Source organism: Eleutherodactylus coqui, chromosome 4 (genome assembly GCF_035609145.1).
Source record: "Eleutherodactylus coqui strain aEleCoq1 chromosome 4, aEleCoq1.hap1, whole genome shotgun sequence".
In the NCBI taxonomy this organism is placed as follows: Eukaryota; Metazoa; Chordata; class Amphibia; order Anura; family Eleutherodactylidae; genus Eleutherodactylus; species Eleutherodactylus coqui.
In genome coordinates, this window is record NC_089840.1 from 206,235,437 (window position 1) to 206,253,145 (window position 17,709).

General features: G+C 44.2%; 1 protein-coding gene across 3 annotated transcripts in view; it reads left to right on the plus strand.

Annotated features, from left to right (window-relative positions):
- Positions 1-10,680, plus strand: part of LOC136625961 (WASH complex subunit 2C-like) — a 108,209-nt gene extending 97,529 nt beyond the window's left edge. For 2 of the 3 annotated variants that reach the window (XM_066600597.1, XM_066600595.1), the window contains 5 exons: positions 366-428; positions 691-894; positions 4,746-5,333; positions 7,181-7,361; positions 9,797-10,680. In XM_066600597.1, the coding sequence (XP_066456694.1) occupies positions 366-428; positions 691-894; positions 4,746-5,333; positions 7,181-7,361; positions 9,797-9,936 (1,176 nt within the window). In that variant the 3' untranslated portion in view covers positions 9,937-10,680. The remainder of the gene's footprint in view (positions 1-365; positions 429-690; positions 895-4,745; positions 5,334-7,180; positions 7,362-9,796) is intronic. The other variant, XM_066600596.1, reaches the window with a different exon arrangement.
- Positions 10,681-17,709: the final 7,029 nt, after the last annotated feature.

The following is a 17,709-nucleotide window of genomic DNA, read 5'->3' on the forward strand; positions in this document are numbered from 1 at the left end:
TCAGTTCACCTTTGTGTCAGGGCCAGAATGGCAACGAAAGCAGCACTATTCTTCCTATCAAAATGATAAACATCACAACTGAGCCCAAAGGACCCCATTGTAAGTCAGGGAGGTCTGTGGAGCACTAGCGGAATCTGCCATCTTTTACTATATGTGCCACTGTATAGACAGTTCTTCCGGGCGTACAGCTATTTTGCATACTTTTTTCCAAGTGAGCAGAGTCTTAAAGACTACGTACTTTTTGATGGATCTCCCTTCTGTGTGGATGTCTATATGAATTGTCATATATTCATATTCTCAGTAGTGTATTACTGATATGCTGTTTTTTCTTCTCCTTTTTGATCTTTAAATTAATTTTTGTACAGAAAACCACTGACCCAGCACCAATTAAAACAAAAAGTACTTCTTCTCGGATTGGAAAGCTCCAAGTAACTATTGAACATTACCATTCTTCTGCTCCTCCTCTAAGACTTTCCTAATAATTTGATTCTCTCTCCTTGAAAACTAAGATTCTGCCGGTTATACTTTTTCTCCCACTAGCATGGAACTGGGCTGGCCTTTCCTTTGTGTAGTGCATGTGGCTTATTCTCATACCAATGCAACCCTCTTTCTTATATCTATTCCCACTACAGGAACTTACCATCTACATACAAGATTACTAAGACTTGATAAAATGCTATTTATTTGCAGGCAAACTTGCTCATTAACCCAGCTGCATTGTTACCTGGTGCTGTTCCAAAGCTGAGAGAAGCAAGAGCTGCTGCCACGGAGGTAGACGCTCGGATCTCAGCAGCTGCAGAGGATGACTTTGCTTCAAAATCTGTCGGCGAAAACTTGGAGGGCCCCAGCTTTGAGACCCCGGCACAAGTCTATACTCTTCATAATGCTAATAAGGTATTTCAGAATATTTTTTTTCTTCTTCTTCTTCTTCCTCCTCTTTTATATGTAGACTCGGGGTTTACATATAATTTAGGTAGGCCTGTTGTAGAATAGACCAGTATTACTCTTACTGGACAGTAGTGAACCGCTAAATATAATGGTAACTTGTTACTGTATTTGCAGGTATCTGAAGATTTTTTTTTGAAAGACATCATTCTGATTGTTTATGTCCCTTTTTAATATCCAGTGTCCAGAAAATAATCACAGCATTGACCAGTTGAAGGCATATTCTTGGCACAAAAAAATTCCCTTTAAATGCATGAATTTTGGGATGACAATCATTTTTGCAATAGGCTTTTATGAAACCTTTTGCACCATTTAGTCTTCTGCAGCTTTCTTGATATCATTGTATATAGAAACTGCAGACCAAGGCTACTTTTACATGAGACAACGATTGTTCTTACGCTTTCACACAGGAGTGATGAGGCCCATTTGGACACAACGCTTATCGCTCAAAAGATGTCTTTTGAGCGATCATCGTTGTGTCATTTACAGCACAAGATGATCGCTTAAACATTGAGCGATCACCTTGCGCTCCGAGCGGAGGATGCAGAAGACAAGCAGGTGCTTGTCTTCTGCATCCAGCTGTTCCCCGCTCGGAGTGCCGGGCCGTTATACAGCCAAGTGCTCCAAGCGGATGATGCAGGAGACAAACAAGGTGTCCTCTCTTGTCTCCTGCATCCAGCTGTTCCCTGCTCGGAGTGCCCGGCCATTATACAGCCGGGTGCTCCGAGCTGAGGATGCAGAAGACAATCGGGGTGTCCCCGCTTGTCTTCTTCATCCAGCTGTTGTACAGCCGAGCGCTCTGAGCGGGGTATGGAGAACAGAGCTGGACCGCTCTGTTCTTCATACCCAGCCTGTTATCAGGGAGCGGGATACAGCTAAAACAATAGTATCAGCTGTATCCCACTGTGAATCCCTGATAAGTCTAATCGTCGTCTTTCAGCGTGATCGTCAGTATAAAGAAAACTGCACGATGTCAGTGGAGTTACACACCGATTATCACTCAAAATATGGCTTTTGAGCGATAATCGTTGTGTCTGAATAGGCATATAGTCATTTAGTGAATGGAAGCAGAGCATGCTAGAGATCTCTTAAGGCAGCCCGCCTCCATTAACTGTGAACAGGCAGTCATTCATAGATCGACTGCCTGTTTGCACGGAGCGAGAAGTCACTCAGTCAGTTCATTTCAATGAGCTGATAGGTCCCACTTTTATATGGAACGATTAATGGTGCAAAATTGCTCTCTTAGGTTATTTTTTCCCCTCAGCCAATAGTTGGCTCATATATAGGTACCCCTGAGTGTTGGCAGGAGATCTGTTAGCTGATGAACTGACATCTTGGTTTCTCTCTGCTTTCTCTTTTCCTGAACATTCTTATCAGCTGATTTATGACCACAAGAAAGTGTTTGTTTGATAAGCTGTGCAAAATTTGTAATGAAACTTAATTGCAATGATTGTTGGCCCAAAATAACTTTTTAGAGGAGAAAATGCCTCTTGAAGGTGTCAATGGCCTTTAAAAGGGTTATCCAGGTAGCCAGTATACTTGCCCAATCCAGCAGTGCCAGCACTACCACTTCCGTCCCAGTCCTGGCGCTGGGTCACGAGTTGTCTTCCATCTCCTGAGTGTTGCTGACTTCATCGGGGGGGAACCCGTATGGGACGTTCGCTGTCAGAATTGACAGCGGCATTTAAAGGGTTAATGGCCGCGATCATTCAAACGGCCGATAGCAGGTATTGCCCGAGGGTGTCAGCCGTAATAAACAGTTGACGCCTGTGCTGTATGAAGAGAGGTCGCCCCGCAACCTCTCTGCATACATACCCCGACGCTCCAGGACGTAAATGTACGTCCTGGAGCAAGAAGAATTTGCGCAGATTTTCCACTGCATCCGATTCCGTCTGATGCAGATTTTGATGTGAATCCACAACGGACTTCACACCTATTTTTGAAATGTACTGTGGCTCTGCATCAAAATCTGCACACGGTATGGATCCACACCAAAATCCTCTGCATGTGAACATGCCTTTAAAAATGTAATTCATTGAGCCCTACAATATACAGTCGCCTATACTAACTAACTTGTATTGGTGATTGTAGTAGAAGGTTGAGGTTGATGTATGGAAAGGGTTAGTTTGATGTCAACGCGTGGCGTTTTACACTCTGTTTTCGGAGGAGGCGGCAGATACGCTGATATGCCTGGAAAGTTTGACTTGGTAACAAACTTTAACAGCCAGCGCTGTGATTGGTTGTCACTAATAAGATTATAAGGACCTGAACCCATCCGGTCCCAATGGTGGTACCTGAACCACAGGCTATTGGGAACAGCTTGTTTGGGTGTTTTATCTACTGTGGGTGGCCACGATCGCCCTCTGACAGCAGAACTTAACTTTACGTCGCTGCTGCACAGAGTCCAAGCAGCGATGTAAATTTACTGTGCCGGTCGGAAGTGGTAACATTTTGCCTACATCATTTTTAATACTTAGTAGCTAGTGTAAAGACTACACTTTATAGAGCAAGCTATGCACAGTTTTAACCAGGAAGGACTGCCAAGAAATGTTAACCCTTTCAGGTCCACTGTTGGACATCTTTCGACATAATCATCAAAGCATGTACAGCTTTAGTGTCGAAAGATGTCCAACGATATACTTGATGGTCTGCTGGCCACTCTGCTGCCCACGGCTCTGACACATTCCCGGCATGTAGTTACTGGCTTTAGCCAGCAGATGGCGCCATTGTATAATGAAAGAAACTTCAAGCGCCCTAGGAGAACCTGAATCCTAAAATAGATTGGAAAGGGGTTTGTCCATCACTGCAAGTATTTTGTTTATTGTTTTTAGTGTTCCTCAAAAAAAAAAATATATATATATATTAGTGCCATCCAGGAGTGCCTTTTCTGGGATTTTAAAAGGAAACCCTGCTGAGGCCCTGGATGGAGGCCATAACATCTTAACAAGCCCTATGTTGCACGGCACAATGAGATGCTCTGACCCAGTCCTCTAAACACCCAAATTTGGTCATTTTCAAAGATCCTTACACTTGTTAGTTTCTCCTGCTTCCAACACTTCAACTTCATAAACTGCCTGTTCACTGCCTAATGTATCGCACCCCTCGGCAGGTGCCATTGTCACAAGATAATCAGGGTTAACCATGCAGTCTATCGGTTGTTATATTGTAATGACTGGATGATGTGTACTCTGTAAACTATGAAGCCAACAGAACTCTGTTCATTGGATCTGTTGAAGGTACCGTAGATATAGCAATGTGTAAGATACTGGACTGTATGTACATGAAGTCTATTAGAAACTGTAAAAACTAAATAGCCTTTATAAGTAGGAAGTATACTGGTTACTTGATGTTGACCGCTGCCTAAAAGTACCCGTACACCTACAACAGTTGTTTGGCCGACAACTATTCCTCCCAAGATCCCATATACACATGTACGCTCGGTATGGGGAGAGGGGGTGTAAGCAATGGGTAGACCTCCTTTGGCTGCTTATCTTCCCTGAAAGCAAAAGGATCCATGTTAAAATTCAGCATTCACACATCATGTATCTATGGAGCTGGGAGGCCATCATGCACGTAGGGTTCAGATGACTTATGTGTATGGGGACACGAAGAGTCTGATATGACGAATGTTCTTCTGCCTTTCTTGAGGAGGATGTTGCAGTTGGCGTACGCATCAGTAACTGGTATACCTGAAAAGAAAACTGAATATCTGATAATCCAGACACCTATTTGCTTCTGTTGAGGTTTTTTTTTACCAGTTTCCTAAGTATTCTGTACTTTGTGACTTTTGTATTCCTCAGACTCGTGTAAAAGTTGGTGGTAAAAGACGCCCTCCTACACGACTGGGCAGGAAGCTTGCATCCCAAGATTCGGGGGAAAATGAAGATCTGTCACCAGTATCGCCGCCGTCGGCTGCAAAGACGGAAACTGGAATAGCTGAATCAAACTGGAGAGCCGATCGAGATGAAATTTCTACTATGAAGTTATCCCTTTCAGAAAATGATATACAGCCCAGAACACACCCAAAAGTAGCTGTAAATCCTCTGACTCCTGATGTGAATGATCTATTCGGGTCTGATCTCTTTGCCGATAACTCGCTGCCTGGTCTGGTTGCATCCCGACAACAGAAAGAAGAGTCTTCAGGGAGCGAGTTCTCTAAAAAGTCTTTCCTGGATCAGGGGAAGAAATCTTCCTCTGTGTTTGATGGTGATGGCAGTGATGATGACTTATTTCAGTCTGTAAGCGAGAAACCCAAAAAGACACCCCAGTCATCTCTTATAGATAAGGAACCCGAAGATGATCTTTTTGGGTTTCAGAAGCCTCAGAAAAAAGTAGATTCTCAACCTGTTGTTCCTAAAGAGAGGTCAACAACCAGCGACATGTTTGAAGTAAGTGATGTATGATTTTTTTCTTTCAAAGGTGACAACTCTTAAAGGGGTTGTCCCGCGCAAGCAAGCGGTGTTAAGCACTTCTGTATGGCCATCTTAATGCACTTTGTAATATACATCATGCATTAAATATTGGCCATACAGAAGTTATACACTTACCCCCTCCGATGTTGGCGTCCCAGTCTCCATGGAGCCGACCGAAGCCTCCTTCTCCCTCGATTAGACGCGCTTGCGCAGTCTTCTCTTCTGTTCTGTTGAATGGGGCCGCTCCGGCGTGCTCGCGCCGCACAGGTCTTCTGCGCATGCGATACTAGGCTGCTCCAAATGTACTGACCTTGACAGTCAGCTGATTCTCTTCAGATATACAACTTAAGTACAGAGCAACTAAGGCCTCATGTCCACGGGCGGGCATGAGGACATAACTTACCAGTCCAGATCTTCTGCTTGGCATGTGGGTCGTCCGTCTTCTCCTCCGTGGATGTGAGCAGGCGAGCCGGAATGCGCAGTGAAGATTTTTTTTATTTATTTTTTTTTAAATCTGCTTTCCCACAGGATCCGTGGCACGCCTGCAGTGACAGTTGCAGTTGTGCCGCGGATCGGACGGCTTCCATTGACTTGCGGGATCCACGGCAAAATGGAGCATGCTGTGATTTGTTTTCCGGACCAGAAGGTCTGCAAAACAAATCCACATGCTTTTAATTAAGCTGCTGGCGTCCATGATTGTCTATGGGCAGCTTGAACTGCGGATCATCCGCACAGGTGTCCCACGCGGATTCCAGAATTCACCTGTGGACCTGAGCCCTAACAGTACCAATGTATGTCAAATGCAAATTAATATATGCCTACACAAGACACACAAACTACCAATAAAAACAACTATTAGGACTCCCACACACTTCTGTTTTTTTAACGCGAATGTCAATAGGACTTTCTAATGTTAAAAACGCGTCGCACAAAAATCGCAAAGCACAAACTTGCAAATGCGTTAACATTAGAAAGTCCCATTGACAATCGCATTAACAAAACGCTAGTATGTGGGAGCTGTAATATAAAGCAAACAATGTAAAAGGTATAAAACCGGCGCAATACACTCGCAGAAGCAGACAAGCCTATGACAAATAGTAACCTCAGAAGTAGGTCTGCTAGTGATGCATATATGAATACCTTCTAAAGGTGCAAATGCATGCCATACTCAATTAGAAATGAACTAACAGAATATCATCAAAGTATACAGACTGCTGGATCTCACCCACCCTGTGCACACGAGAACCAGGCTGTATACTTTTGTATCCAATTTATGCATGTGCTACTGTGTTTGATGATATTCTATTAGTTATTTTATTATGGAGTATAGAAGGGTATTGTTTATCATTAAAGAGAGCACCTAGAAGGTGTGAGGAGACTTATAAGGCCATACATGCTCCTCTGGGTAATATGCAAATAGGGAAAATGGAACAATACCTCTGCAGCGCCACCTGTTGGACCTGCAGAAATGCTGCCTTCCATGTCAGACTTTTTAGACAAGTCTTGTAACAAAGACTGGAAATTGTTAACCAAAGCCAGAGAACCATACACAGACAGCTGTTTCGGGGTGATTGCTCCTCATCGTTGTGCAGTAGGTTTCTGGAGTGTGGCATGCATTTGCAACTTTAGCAAGTATACATATATGTATCACTAGTGGACTGTTGTTACTATTTCTCATGGGCTTGTCCACTTCTGTGAGTGTATTATGCCTGTTTTTATACTTTTTTTTACGTTATTTGGTTACTTTCTGCATTGACCTATTACATTTCAGTGACTGGTCCTAGTTCGAATACCACTGATGTTTGCTGTCCTTTGTTTTTAAGGATGATATATTTGCACAGGAAGCCGTCAAACCAGTGAAGAAGGCAAAAGAGAAAAGAGGGGCGTCAGAAGCCAATCTGTTTGATGATAATACGGATATTTTTGCTGATTTCACACACAAGCCTAAAGAGAAGAAGGCGAAAAAGAAGGCCGAGCCTAAATCCATATTTGACGATGACATGGGTATGTATGGGGAAATCATTGTTACCTTGCCAGCAAGCATATGTATAGAACAGCTAAAACCTGCTTGGCTGTCTACAGCTAGAGTTGTGCGGCGTGTCCATAATGGGCACGTCCACTGAGGACAGAGGAATCCATTGGAAGGTCGCCTGTGGATTTTGCTGTGAATTGTCAATCAAATCTGCATGTATAACCTGTAAACTTCATCCCTCTAAATTGAAAGGGGGGAAATTCCTTGTGAAAATCCACAGCAGAAATTGACATGCTGTAAAAAATCTGTGCTGCAGGTCCATTTTCATGTGAAAAACTACCGCAGCCCCTAGACACGAGATCATAATATGATGCCACAGAAATCGCCAGTTTCTCCCAACTTTAAGTCCTTCCTGACAGGTGCCGTACATGTATGGTGCAGTGGGCCAGTAGTTCCCGGATCACCCCGTACATGTATGGCGCGGATTACCAGGGGGTTTAAAAGCTGAGCGCCCAGTAATTAGAGCGGGATCGCAGTTGTAAATCACAGCTGCTGCCCTGTTTCAACCACCGGAAAGAAGCTTGGCTGTGATCCTGGTGATTTAACCCTTTATACACCCCTGCCAATGAAGCACTTCCATGGTCCGATCAAGGGATGCCATGCATGGTGACCTATGAGGGTCAGTGTTCATCTCTGACAGTAACGGGCTGTACCAGAAAATATTTGAGATCAGCTACACTCCCCACACGTCCAAATAATTTTTCAGAAGAGCAATTACCAAGGCACGCCCCACAACGGGCAGAATCCCAGCCCAGATAAAGCCAGATATGCAGAGATATGAAGGGCAGCAGGATATCTGTGCCAACAGAAAACATCCACCAGCATGTGATTTTATTCCTTCAGACATTAAAGATTGCGATGTTTCGACTACAGGTTGTATGTAGTCGTTGTCAAGCTCACAGGATGTATGTACAGACGACCATTTTATATCAATCACAGCCAATCGCAAAAAACATACCATTAAAAACAACATTTTACATGTGTGGAGATGCCTCAGTATCCATCAGGTGCTGATTGCTCTCTGTACTCTCATGTAGCTCCACCGCACCCATCACCAATCTGGTGTCTCAATATCCCCAGTGCACATGTGCGAGATTTGTGGAACGCACGAGATCTGTTCTACGTCACCTATCTTACTCAGCAGCACTACGGACGTTATTCTCATAGGATACCTCTGCACGTGCCTAGTTACGATCATCAGCACCACGGACAGTAGCAGGCTGTACCGTCGGTCGGAAGAATGTAGCAATGAAAAAGAATATACTGTACTACAGAAGTAGTAAAGTGTCTTATCTAAGCAATCAAACAATAGCGTATTAAAGTCCCCTTGTGGGACAACAAGAAATGTGGCAAAAAATAAATATTTTCACATGTAAACCCCTCCTCTGGAAAAATCCAAAAATCTACATTTTTTTTTTTCAATAAAACGCTATTTATTATATGAACAAGTGCAAATTTAAAAAAAACAAAACCACAAACTTAAGCGTAGAAGTGTTCTGTAACGATTGGTGTTATACAATCGTTGTTGTCTCCTTTGGTAAATAACGCTAAAAAAAAAAAAATACCAAAATCACTGATGTTGATCATCTTGCCTCAAAAGAAAAAAAAAGCCAGAATTGGGAGGTTTTGAACAGCTTGTCTCCTAAAAACACAGTAGAAAGCTTAAAATTTGTCTGCACCCCAAAATGGTGCCGATGAAAACGTTGGCTTATTCTGCAAAAACAAGACCTCCCAACATCGTAGATGGGGAAATAGAATAGTTTCTTTGAATATGGCAATGAAAAATTGGCCCAGTAAAAGGGTGACCCCCCAAAGTCTGCAGGGTGCTCCTTATTCATTTCTGAGGCCTGCATGTTAGTCATGTTATACACAAGGGCCACATGGGGAAGATTTATTTTAAAAAATGCCGATTCACTGTAATAAAAAGTTTTGTTTATCTGATCATTTCTGTTGTGTTAGAGAAAAAAGGACTCGAATCAAAAATATGCAAGAAAATGTTTTAATGTAATCCTCCACTTTGCTTTAGTTCCTATGAAATGTCTAAAGAGTTAACAGACATTATAAATGCTGTTTTGAAAAACAGTGGGGTGATTTATGGGAGTTTCTAAAATATAAGCCCCTCAAAGTCACTACAGAACTGAATCAGTCCATTAAAAGATAGATTTTGGATATATCAAAGTCTGAAAAGTGCAAAATTTTTCAAAAATTTATGTAAATTTTAGAATATTTTTATAAGTGGAAAACGTATCAATTTGTCATGAAAAATACATTCTCGAAATCACTTGCATAAGTATAAGCATTCCAAAGTTATTACCACCTAGTTGTCAACGTTTGTAATGAAGTCACTACTTTCTCAGTGACGTTCTCCGCTGCCATGGACACTTATGTATTTAATCTCTCCCTACAGATGACATATTTTCAGCATCTGTATCCAACGTAAAGAAGACCAAGTCAAAATCCAAGTCGACTCAGCAGGGATCGGAAACCAAGTCTGATACCAAGGCTCCCACAGCGTTCGATGACCCCTTAAATGTCCTTGGTAAATAAGGAGCGGACGTCCTTTTTCAGAGAGTATATTTGCACAATTTTATGTCTTTGCTTCGTATTCAAGGCCTGTTATCAGTAGTCCGATATTTTACTTATAGGCTACAAGAAGGAAGGCTTTTAGTCGTCTTAAGCACTTAAATGTCTGTGCCAAACTTTCTTACCCTGAAGACCTGATCATCTCAGATGTGTGTACATATAAGAAGGGCTGGTGGACAGAGCAGACAGCCTCGCCCTGATCAGTGCGGGAGACATTCCATTACTCTTGGAGTTCGTCAGTGGTTTTAGTTACACTGGAGCTGGGTGTAGTTTACGTATTTTCTGACGTATTCTCAGAGCAGATCAGGGTTCGATCTTAAGTTACTGTTGTTTGTAAATTGCACCAAAAGTAAAAATATGGTTATTTACACACGATGTGCATCGTTATACGGTAGAGCGTGTCAATATCGGACCATTATCCCAGCAAGTGAAAACCACGCTCTACTATTCTCTCACGGATGTTGATCAGCAGTTGTCGAAGTTTCTCCACTCTATTTTCTTTACCTACTACCATTTCCAGACTGGGATGACATAGGGTTCCAGTCGTCTTATTATATTGGAATCTGCAACATGAAGGATTACACACAGACGTAACATTGTGTACAGTTGCAACCTGTATCCATAATGGCGTACATTTATAAAGTACATACTGTAAAGCCTGATGCAAGAATTCTATCCAGATGTCTAACAAATAAAGCTAATTCTATACTGGTGGCTCACAAGTATTTTGTATGCCAGTCACACCTCATAAGACAATTACTCTGTTGGTCCCCTGCTACTTCTTTTTTTATCATCTAGGTCTTCTGTTTTTAGCCAAAATTGCATCTTTTCTGTTTTTCCGTCCTGCTGGATCTACACCTCGCTGTGGCTCGCTACATCACAAAATTCTAAGGGGCTGGAAGAACACATGCCGTTTGTAGAGGTGAACAGGACCGAATGTCTTCCCTGCACCATTCATGATGGACCCATGACGCTCTGATAGTAGATGGAGTCTTCCCACAATGCACAATTGCTATGCATGTCGATGTCTGCAGTATCTCTGTTCAGCAACTAGAAGATGGCGTCTGTTACCCTTAGACTGGCTTCACATGGACGTATTTGCGCATACAATACTTGGTGCATAGAATACATTGATTTCAATGGATTTGTTCACATGTGCGTATTTGGCGCACACGTTTATGGGCACGAACCCCCCCCCCCCCCTCCACACACACACACACACACACACACAAAAAAAAACACCTGCTTTATTGCGGATTTGCGCACTGAAGGTTCCCATAGAAGTCGAGGGGGTGGGGCAAATACGTTTGCAATATGCAAGGAGATGCATGAAACGCTGCGTAACTGCGCTGGAGAATTACCAGATCTGGAGCCAATTGGCCATTTCAGTCGGTGCATTTTGTTTGCTGTGCGCAAATGAATATGCCCTGCAGTAAAATATGCTGATATGGAAGCAAAAGAAGCTGCATTCATAGTGCAAAATCATTGCGCTAAGGCTTTTGCAATTGTGCTTACATCCTTGAGGCCGGCCTTAAAGCAACCCACTGGTTTCAGGACAAAGTTCTGTTCTGGGATCAGAGGGGAAGGTGATACATTACCTGCCGGTGGTGTTCTGTGACGTCCATCTGATCCGCTGCTTTCAGGTCTCGTTTCTTGTCCACTTAAACGGCCAACGCAATCTTCAGAGTAACTGATCCCTACAGTGCACTGGTAGTGTTAGGCCTCCTGCACACAGACGGAGCAGGATACGCACGCGTTTTTACACTGTGGGAATCCCTTGGGAAAAAAACAGTCCCTGCTAATACTATATTAATGGTGCCCTCCCACCGCGGAAAAACGTGGTAAAATAGAACATGGCGCAATTTTTTTATTTTTTTCCTGCAGCGTAAATCCGTGGTAGAATCCTGCATGTGAGGACTGAGCCATTCGGTTCAATAGAACCTAATAGTTGTTGTTCTGCTGTGGATTTATGCTGCGGGGAATGCGGCCTAAATCCAGCCGTGGGCATTAGCCCTTAAACTACCAAGACACTATACCTGCTTGGTGATTGGCCGATGCTAATCACGTGAACAGCTCTAGACAATCGGAGGGCAGTGCACAGTGTGGATTAGGTAGTTAGGAAATTGCTGCAGCCATCTTGGAAATATGAAAACGGGGCTCAGAAGTGCGGAGTCGGAGAGGTGGCAGAGAAAAACTGCAGGTAACGTACCCTCCCTTATTGTCCCAGGACAGAATTCTTTCCAAAAACTGAGACCTTCTTTAAAAAGGGCACCAAAGAATCCTTTCCATTGATGGTTGGTAGATAACCTCCTTATCCAGATGCCTCCTGTGTAAATAGTAAAGAACAGAAGCTGATCCGATCGCGGACAAGCTTTCCCATATTCAGCCTTTGGGTATAGCTTTCCCCTGAGAGGATCTGACCCTACTCTTGGTACTAAATGTATGACTTCAGTATAGAGTCATATTGCAGCTGTCTGAATGTGGTCTACATCAAAGGATATATAACTCCAGTCTTCACAACCCTCCAACAGGTTGGGATTTCCATAGCGTTGCACAGGTGATAAATTATGGTCAGTGCCTCAGCCATTGCCACAGGATATCCGCCAGTCCTGACCTGTTGGGTTGGGTAGCTCTGATGTAGACATACAAGACAAATGCCACCCCAGATTACATGTCAAACTCGAGGTGGAATCTGGTCCACTGGATCATTTTTTTGTGGCTCACAAGGTCTGGAAATGGAATCGGCAGCGGCTCTCTACTTTCCCCGGAGGACGCAGCCAGTATTTTGCCGAAGAGGTGGCACCAGCACTGGGAGCAGGCGCCATCTTGGATTCTGAGCTCCAGCCCACACTTCCACACCGCTGTGTTCAGTAGCTCACAGGTGCTGGCAAAGACTTGACCGGGGCACCCTTGCCACCCTACGAAGTAGTAAGCTCTGTGTTAATAGCCAGCCTCTTCTACCTGTTTATCTAACCTGGTCCTAAACAACATCTTGGCCCTTTACTGACTAAGCGGCGCACCAGAACATCTCTGGTGGAATATTTGGAACTACTTAATCAGTAACCTAGAAAAAAAGGTACATAACCATAGAACGCTGCGGGGACACTTCCGCATCTAGTGTAACACCTGCCCGTGTGCACCGTCTACCTCCAGAGAAGCGTCCTCATAGTGCGCCATTCCCATACTAAGAGGAGTTACATTTAGGGATCAGTCACAGTTCTGATCTGCAAAATATTCAGCATTTTCACAGACCAAAACTGTGCAGATTTACTGCGTATTTGGAACTTCTTGCGTTTTTTTTTTTTTTTTAATTCATGCGTAATCACTGCGTTTTTCACGTGCACAAAAAAAAACAACCATGTCCTATAGATTTCTACTGCCTTCATGTGCAACTACAAAGTGAATACTATGATGTGTAGTTACGTAAGCCTATTGATGGCCAATTTCAGTTTGTAAGACAGACCAAAATGGGACATGCTGGAATTATTTTTCCATGCACCTAAAACGCATGTCTGAATACTCCAATGCAAATCAATGTGCTTTCAGCTCTGTATTGTGTGTAGAAAAAAAAATTGCGTAATGAGCCCCTTAGAAACAGCTCTTTGAAGGCAACCATAAGGCTGATGCGGCCCCTGGCACTGCAGATGAGTTTGACACCCCTGTGCTAGATAGAAAAATGGGCAACAAATTCATTTATCGGAAGCCCATCTCTTGTAGTCTGGAAGAAGGAAATAATAAGTTCTCCTGCTCTGCACTGGTTCGCGCTGCTCCTGAGGCTGTCCTAGGACGTTCTCTCACATATGAAAGTAAGATTTAGGCCTGTTTCACACAGACTGCAAAATCTCGCAATGTGACAGTGCTAAAAATCACATGCATGTGAAGGCCATGCTTTCCAATGGGTTCTTTCCCACGAGTGATGTTTTGTAGGCTGCTACATTGCTAGAATACAAAGTTGCAGAATGCTCTGTACAGCCGCGATTTGCAATGTTTTGTAGCCCATGTTTCCCTATGGAGCCTTCCTTTGTGTTGCATTGCACAAAAACGCATTTTTCATGCGGAGCGATACAACTTTTACAGTAAAAAAAAAATCTTACTGTTTGAGCCCTAGAATAAACCCTAGCTGCATTAAAAAAACAAACACAAAACATTACCTAACAGGCGCTGTCCGCTCTGCCGCACTTCTCCTCGCAGGTCCCCAGCGCTTCCTGGTCAGGTGTTCAAAAACCCTGCCTCCAGGAAGCGCTGGCTCTGATTGACTGAGCTGCGGTGCTCGATGAACCAATCGCAGACATCGTATTGAATGATGTGATTGGTTTATCGAGTGCTGCAGAGATTGGTTCTCAAGCGCCCGGCTTAGCCAATCAGAGCCAGCACTTTCTGGAGGCAGGGGTTTTGAACCTCTGACCAGGACAGACTGAAAATTACAAGCAAGTGTGCGGAGAAGAGGTGCAGCGGTACAGACTGCGTCTGTTAGGTGATGTTACTTTTTTTTTTTAAATACAGCTAGGGCTTATTTTTAGGGTAGAGCTTGTATTTCAAGCCCCCCCCCCCCCCTGAAAATCCCGGCAAAAGGGGGCTACAGAGTCACACAACTTTGTAGCGATGCAAAAATCGCAATATCGCTGCTGTCCATGTGAAAGAGGCCTTAGGCTGCTTTCACACGGGCAACAGAATTGTGCATTTTTTGGGGGGGGGGGGGTTTGTAGCACTGTGACAGCGCTACAAGACGCATGTATGGTTTCCAATGGGTTTCTTCACATTAGCAATGTTTTGTCTCATGCTATGTTCCTCTATACAGCCCCGATTTGTGATATGTTGTAGCCCGTTTCCCTATTGAGTCTCCCTGTTATTTGCTTCGCATAGCACGTATTTGCGATTAGCGTGCAATTCGATACATTTTTAACATTAGAAACACCTATTAACTTTCTTGTGATAAATTGCGCAAGAAAATCGCAGGTACCAGTCATGGGAGATTTTTTACAAGAAAAAGCATTACTGACACTGCAAAATTACGTGTACAAAGCTGCGCTCTCACCCGTGTGAAAGAGGCCTAACAGACCATGCAGTAATATATTTTCGATCAAAATATGGAACCTCAGTGGACTCCATTAAAACGCTGGAGGTCTGGGCAGATCTACGCAGGTCAGCAGTTTCTAGAATCTAGCCGCAAGAAAAATCTGAGTAATTAGCCCAAGAATACACCTTACACAATTACTAGTGGGCACCGCTTAGGATTAACTGACAACTGCACGTTTGCATAGTAAATTGTGAGCATTATAGGGGTTTCTGACTTCTAGCCATTTTCTAACAGCTCTGTACATCGTGCAGTGGCTCAGGTTGGTACTGCAGGCTGAGTCCCAATCACTCCAATAGAATTCAGCCTGCAGTACCAATCTGGGCCACTATGCAATGTAAGGTGCTGTCTGAAAACAGCAAGACGTGGGACAACCCCTTTAACGGTGCTAATATAATAACACCTGAAGACTACTTGGAAGAGGTTTGGGCGATTTGTGTAACTGACACTGAACATCAAATAGAATCAGATCCACGTGGAATAGGAAGGGCATTTTCTCTCCCACCATCTCTAAAGCAGCCTGAGGTAGAGAACTACAGAGAGGAGACCCCCAGCGGACTCGCATCTGCAGGTGGTAAGACCCCACCTCATCAGGACCTGTATCATGCCATTTACAGGGGGCCATGAATCATTGCTATGGGGGTGAACAATCTATAGTACAATTGTCCTAAGCCAGCTGTACAACTCCAGTCATCAAGGCACATCCTTGGACGCAGGGGGTCACTTACTTTCAGCCAATAAGCTTAGCTCTAGGGATCAAAGTTGATGACTGTCTCTTTAATTAGGACTCTCTCACAGGAGCGGTTTTAACGCACTTTGCACATGTAACATGCAGTAATAAACTTTATATTTTCTTTCAGTGGAGCCTGGCATGCACAGTGCGCACCAAAAAGATGGCGGCATGCACTATCTTGGCGCTATTACACGCATAGACACACCAAGATAATGTATGGGGGATTGTTGGTGTGTAGCAAGTACACGATGCATTGCTGGGTGTTCACTGCGCGGAAGATATGCCCGCAGGACGCAGGAGAAAACGCTTGTGTGAGAGAGCTCTAAGAAATATGGCCTGTCTCACCCAGAACGGACAGTTCAGATACGAAGCTGTACTTACTGAGCAGAAAGCCCCGGAAATGGCCGACTTGTGGCAGTAAAACAGTTGCGCAAATATCCCAGCATAAAGGCTTATTCACGCGGGCGAGCGCCATATCCAGCCAAAAAAACCTGCCCAATACCGCGCTTGCCAACGTGTAACTTTCACAGCGGTGGGAAGTGTTCCTGATTCAAAAGCGTGAGCATCATAACATGTCTTTTAAGGTCCCATTAAAAACAGTGGATCCGAGGGAACATCCGAAGGTGGAACGTGCCGCGATTTTTGAGGAAAAATATCGCTCATGCGAGTGAATCTATTCAAAAGAACGGATTTCATATTCATGTGAGTTTTGTGAACATCACTCCAAGCTCGTGTGAGAATAAGCCTGAGGCGCCCCCCATGGGCTGTGAAAATACGTTACGCAGAAATCTGCATGTCCTGCTGGTTGATAAAATAAATAATAAATCTTGTTATCTATATAGCGCCAACTTATTACGCAGCGCTTTTCAGCTAATTTTTATTTATTACCCCCCCACCAAGCTGGGTTCTCATTTTACCGACCTCGGAAGGATGGAAGGCTGAGTCGACCTTGAGCCAGCTACCTGAACCATTCGGGGTTTGAACTTGCAACCATCAGGTTGTGAGCGAGAGCTTACACGTTGCGCCACACAATTTCACACACTTTGCAAATCGGCAACAAAATGTGCAGCCGAGCTGCGGTGGATGTTTATGCCCTGCGGTGAAGCACCCTACAGCGCCATATATAACCAGACTCAGCGCTTGGCGCAGACACACAAGTGTGCGGGGGGGGGGGGGGGGGGGGGGGAGCTGCGGCCGGGAAGGACCGGTACAGGGGAAAGAATTGTTCTTTTAATTTTATTTTAACCCCAGATTTGGCTTCAGAGCGGCTGAGGATGGAAAATACAGGAACCACATCAACCGTTTTCTGTAGAGCTCGGGTTTTGTTGCCCGTCCGTGTACCAGATCTTCCCGTAGTGCATACCGGAGACGGTGGGAGGAGCTCTGATATCGGAGCCCGCGGCTTCTCTCCTATGGTGAAAAAAACAAAACTCAGAAGAGACGACACAAACCTGAGCTCTGGCAGGTAGGTACACCCCATGTGACACCAGGATGTACACAGACACCTCCAGGGACAGTACAGGCAGCACACAGAAATACACAACTGCTTCATGTACATCACACACACAGCTCTGCTACATTCACACTACAGCCTGCTCTCCTTGTACATCACACACAGCTCTGCTACATTCACACTACAGCCTGCTCTCCTTGTACATCACACACAGCTCTGCTACATTCACACTACAGCCTGCTCTCCTTGTACATCACACACAGCTCTGCTACATTCACACTACAGCCTGATCTCCATGCACATCACACACAGCTCTGCTACATTCACACTACAGCCTGCTCTCCTTGTACATCACACACAGCTCTGCTACATTCACACTACAGCCTGATCTCCTTGTACATCACACACAGCTCTGCTACATTCACACTACAGCCTGATTTTCATGTACAGAACACACAGCTCTGTTACATTCACACT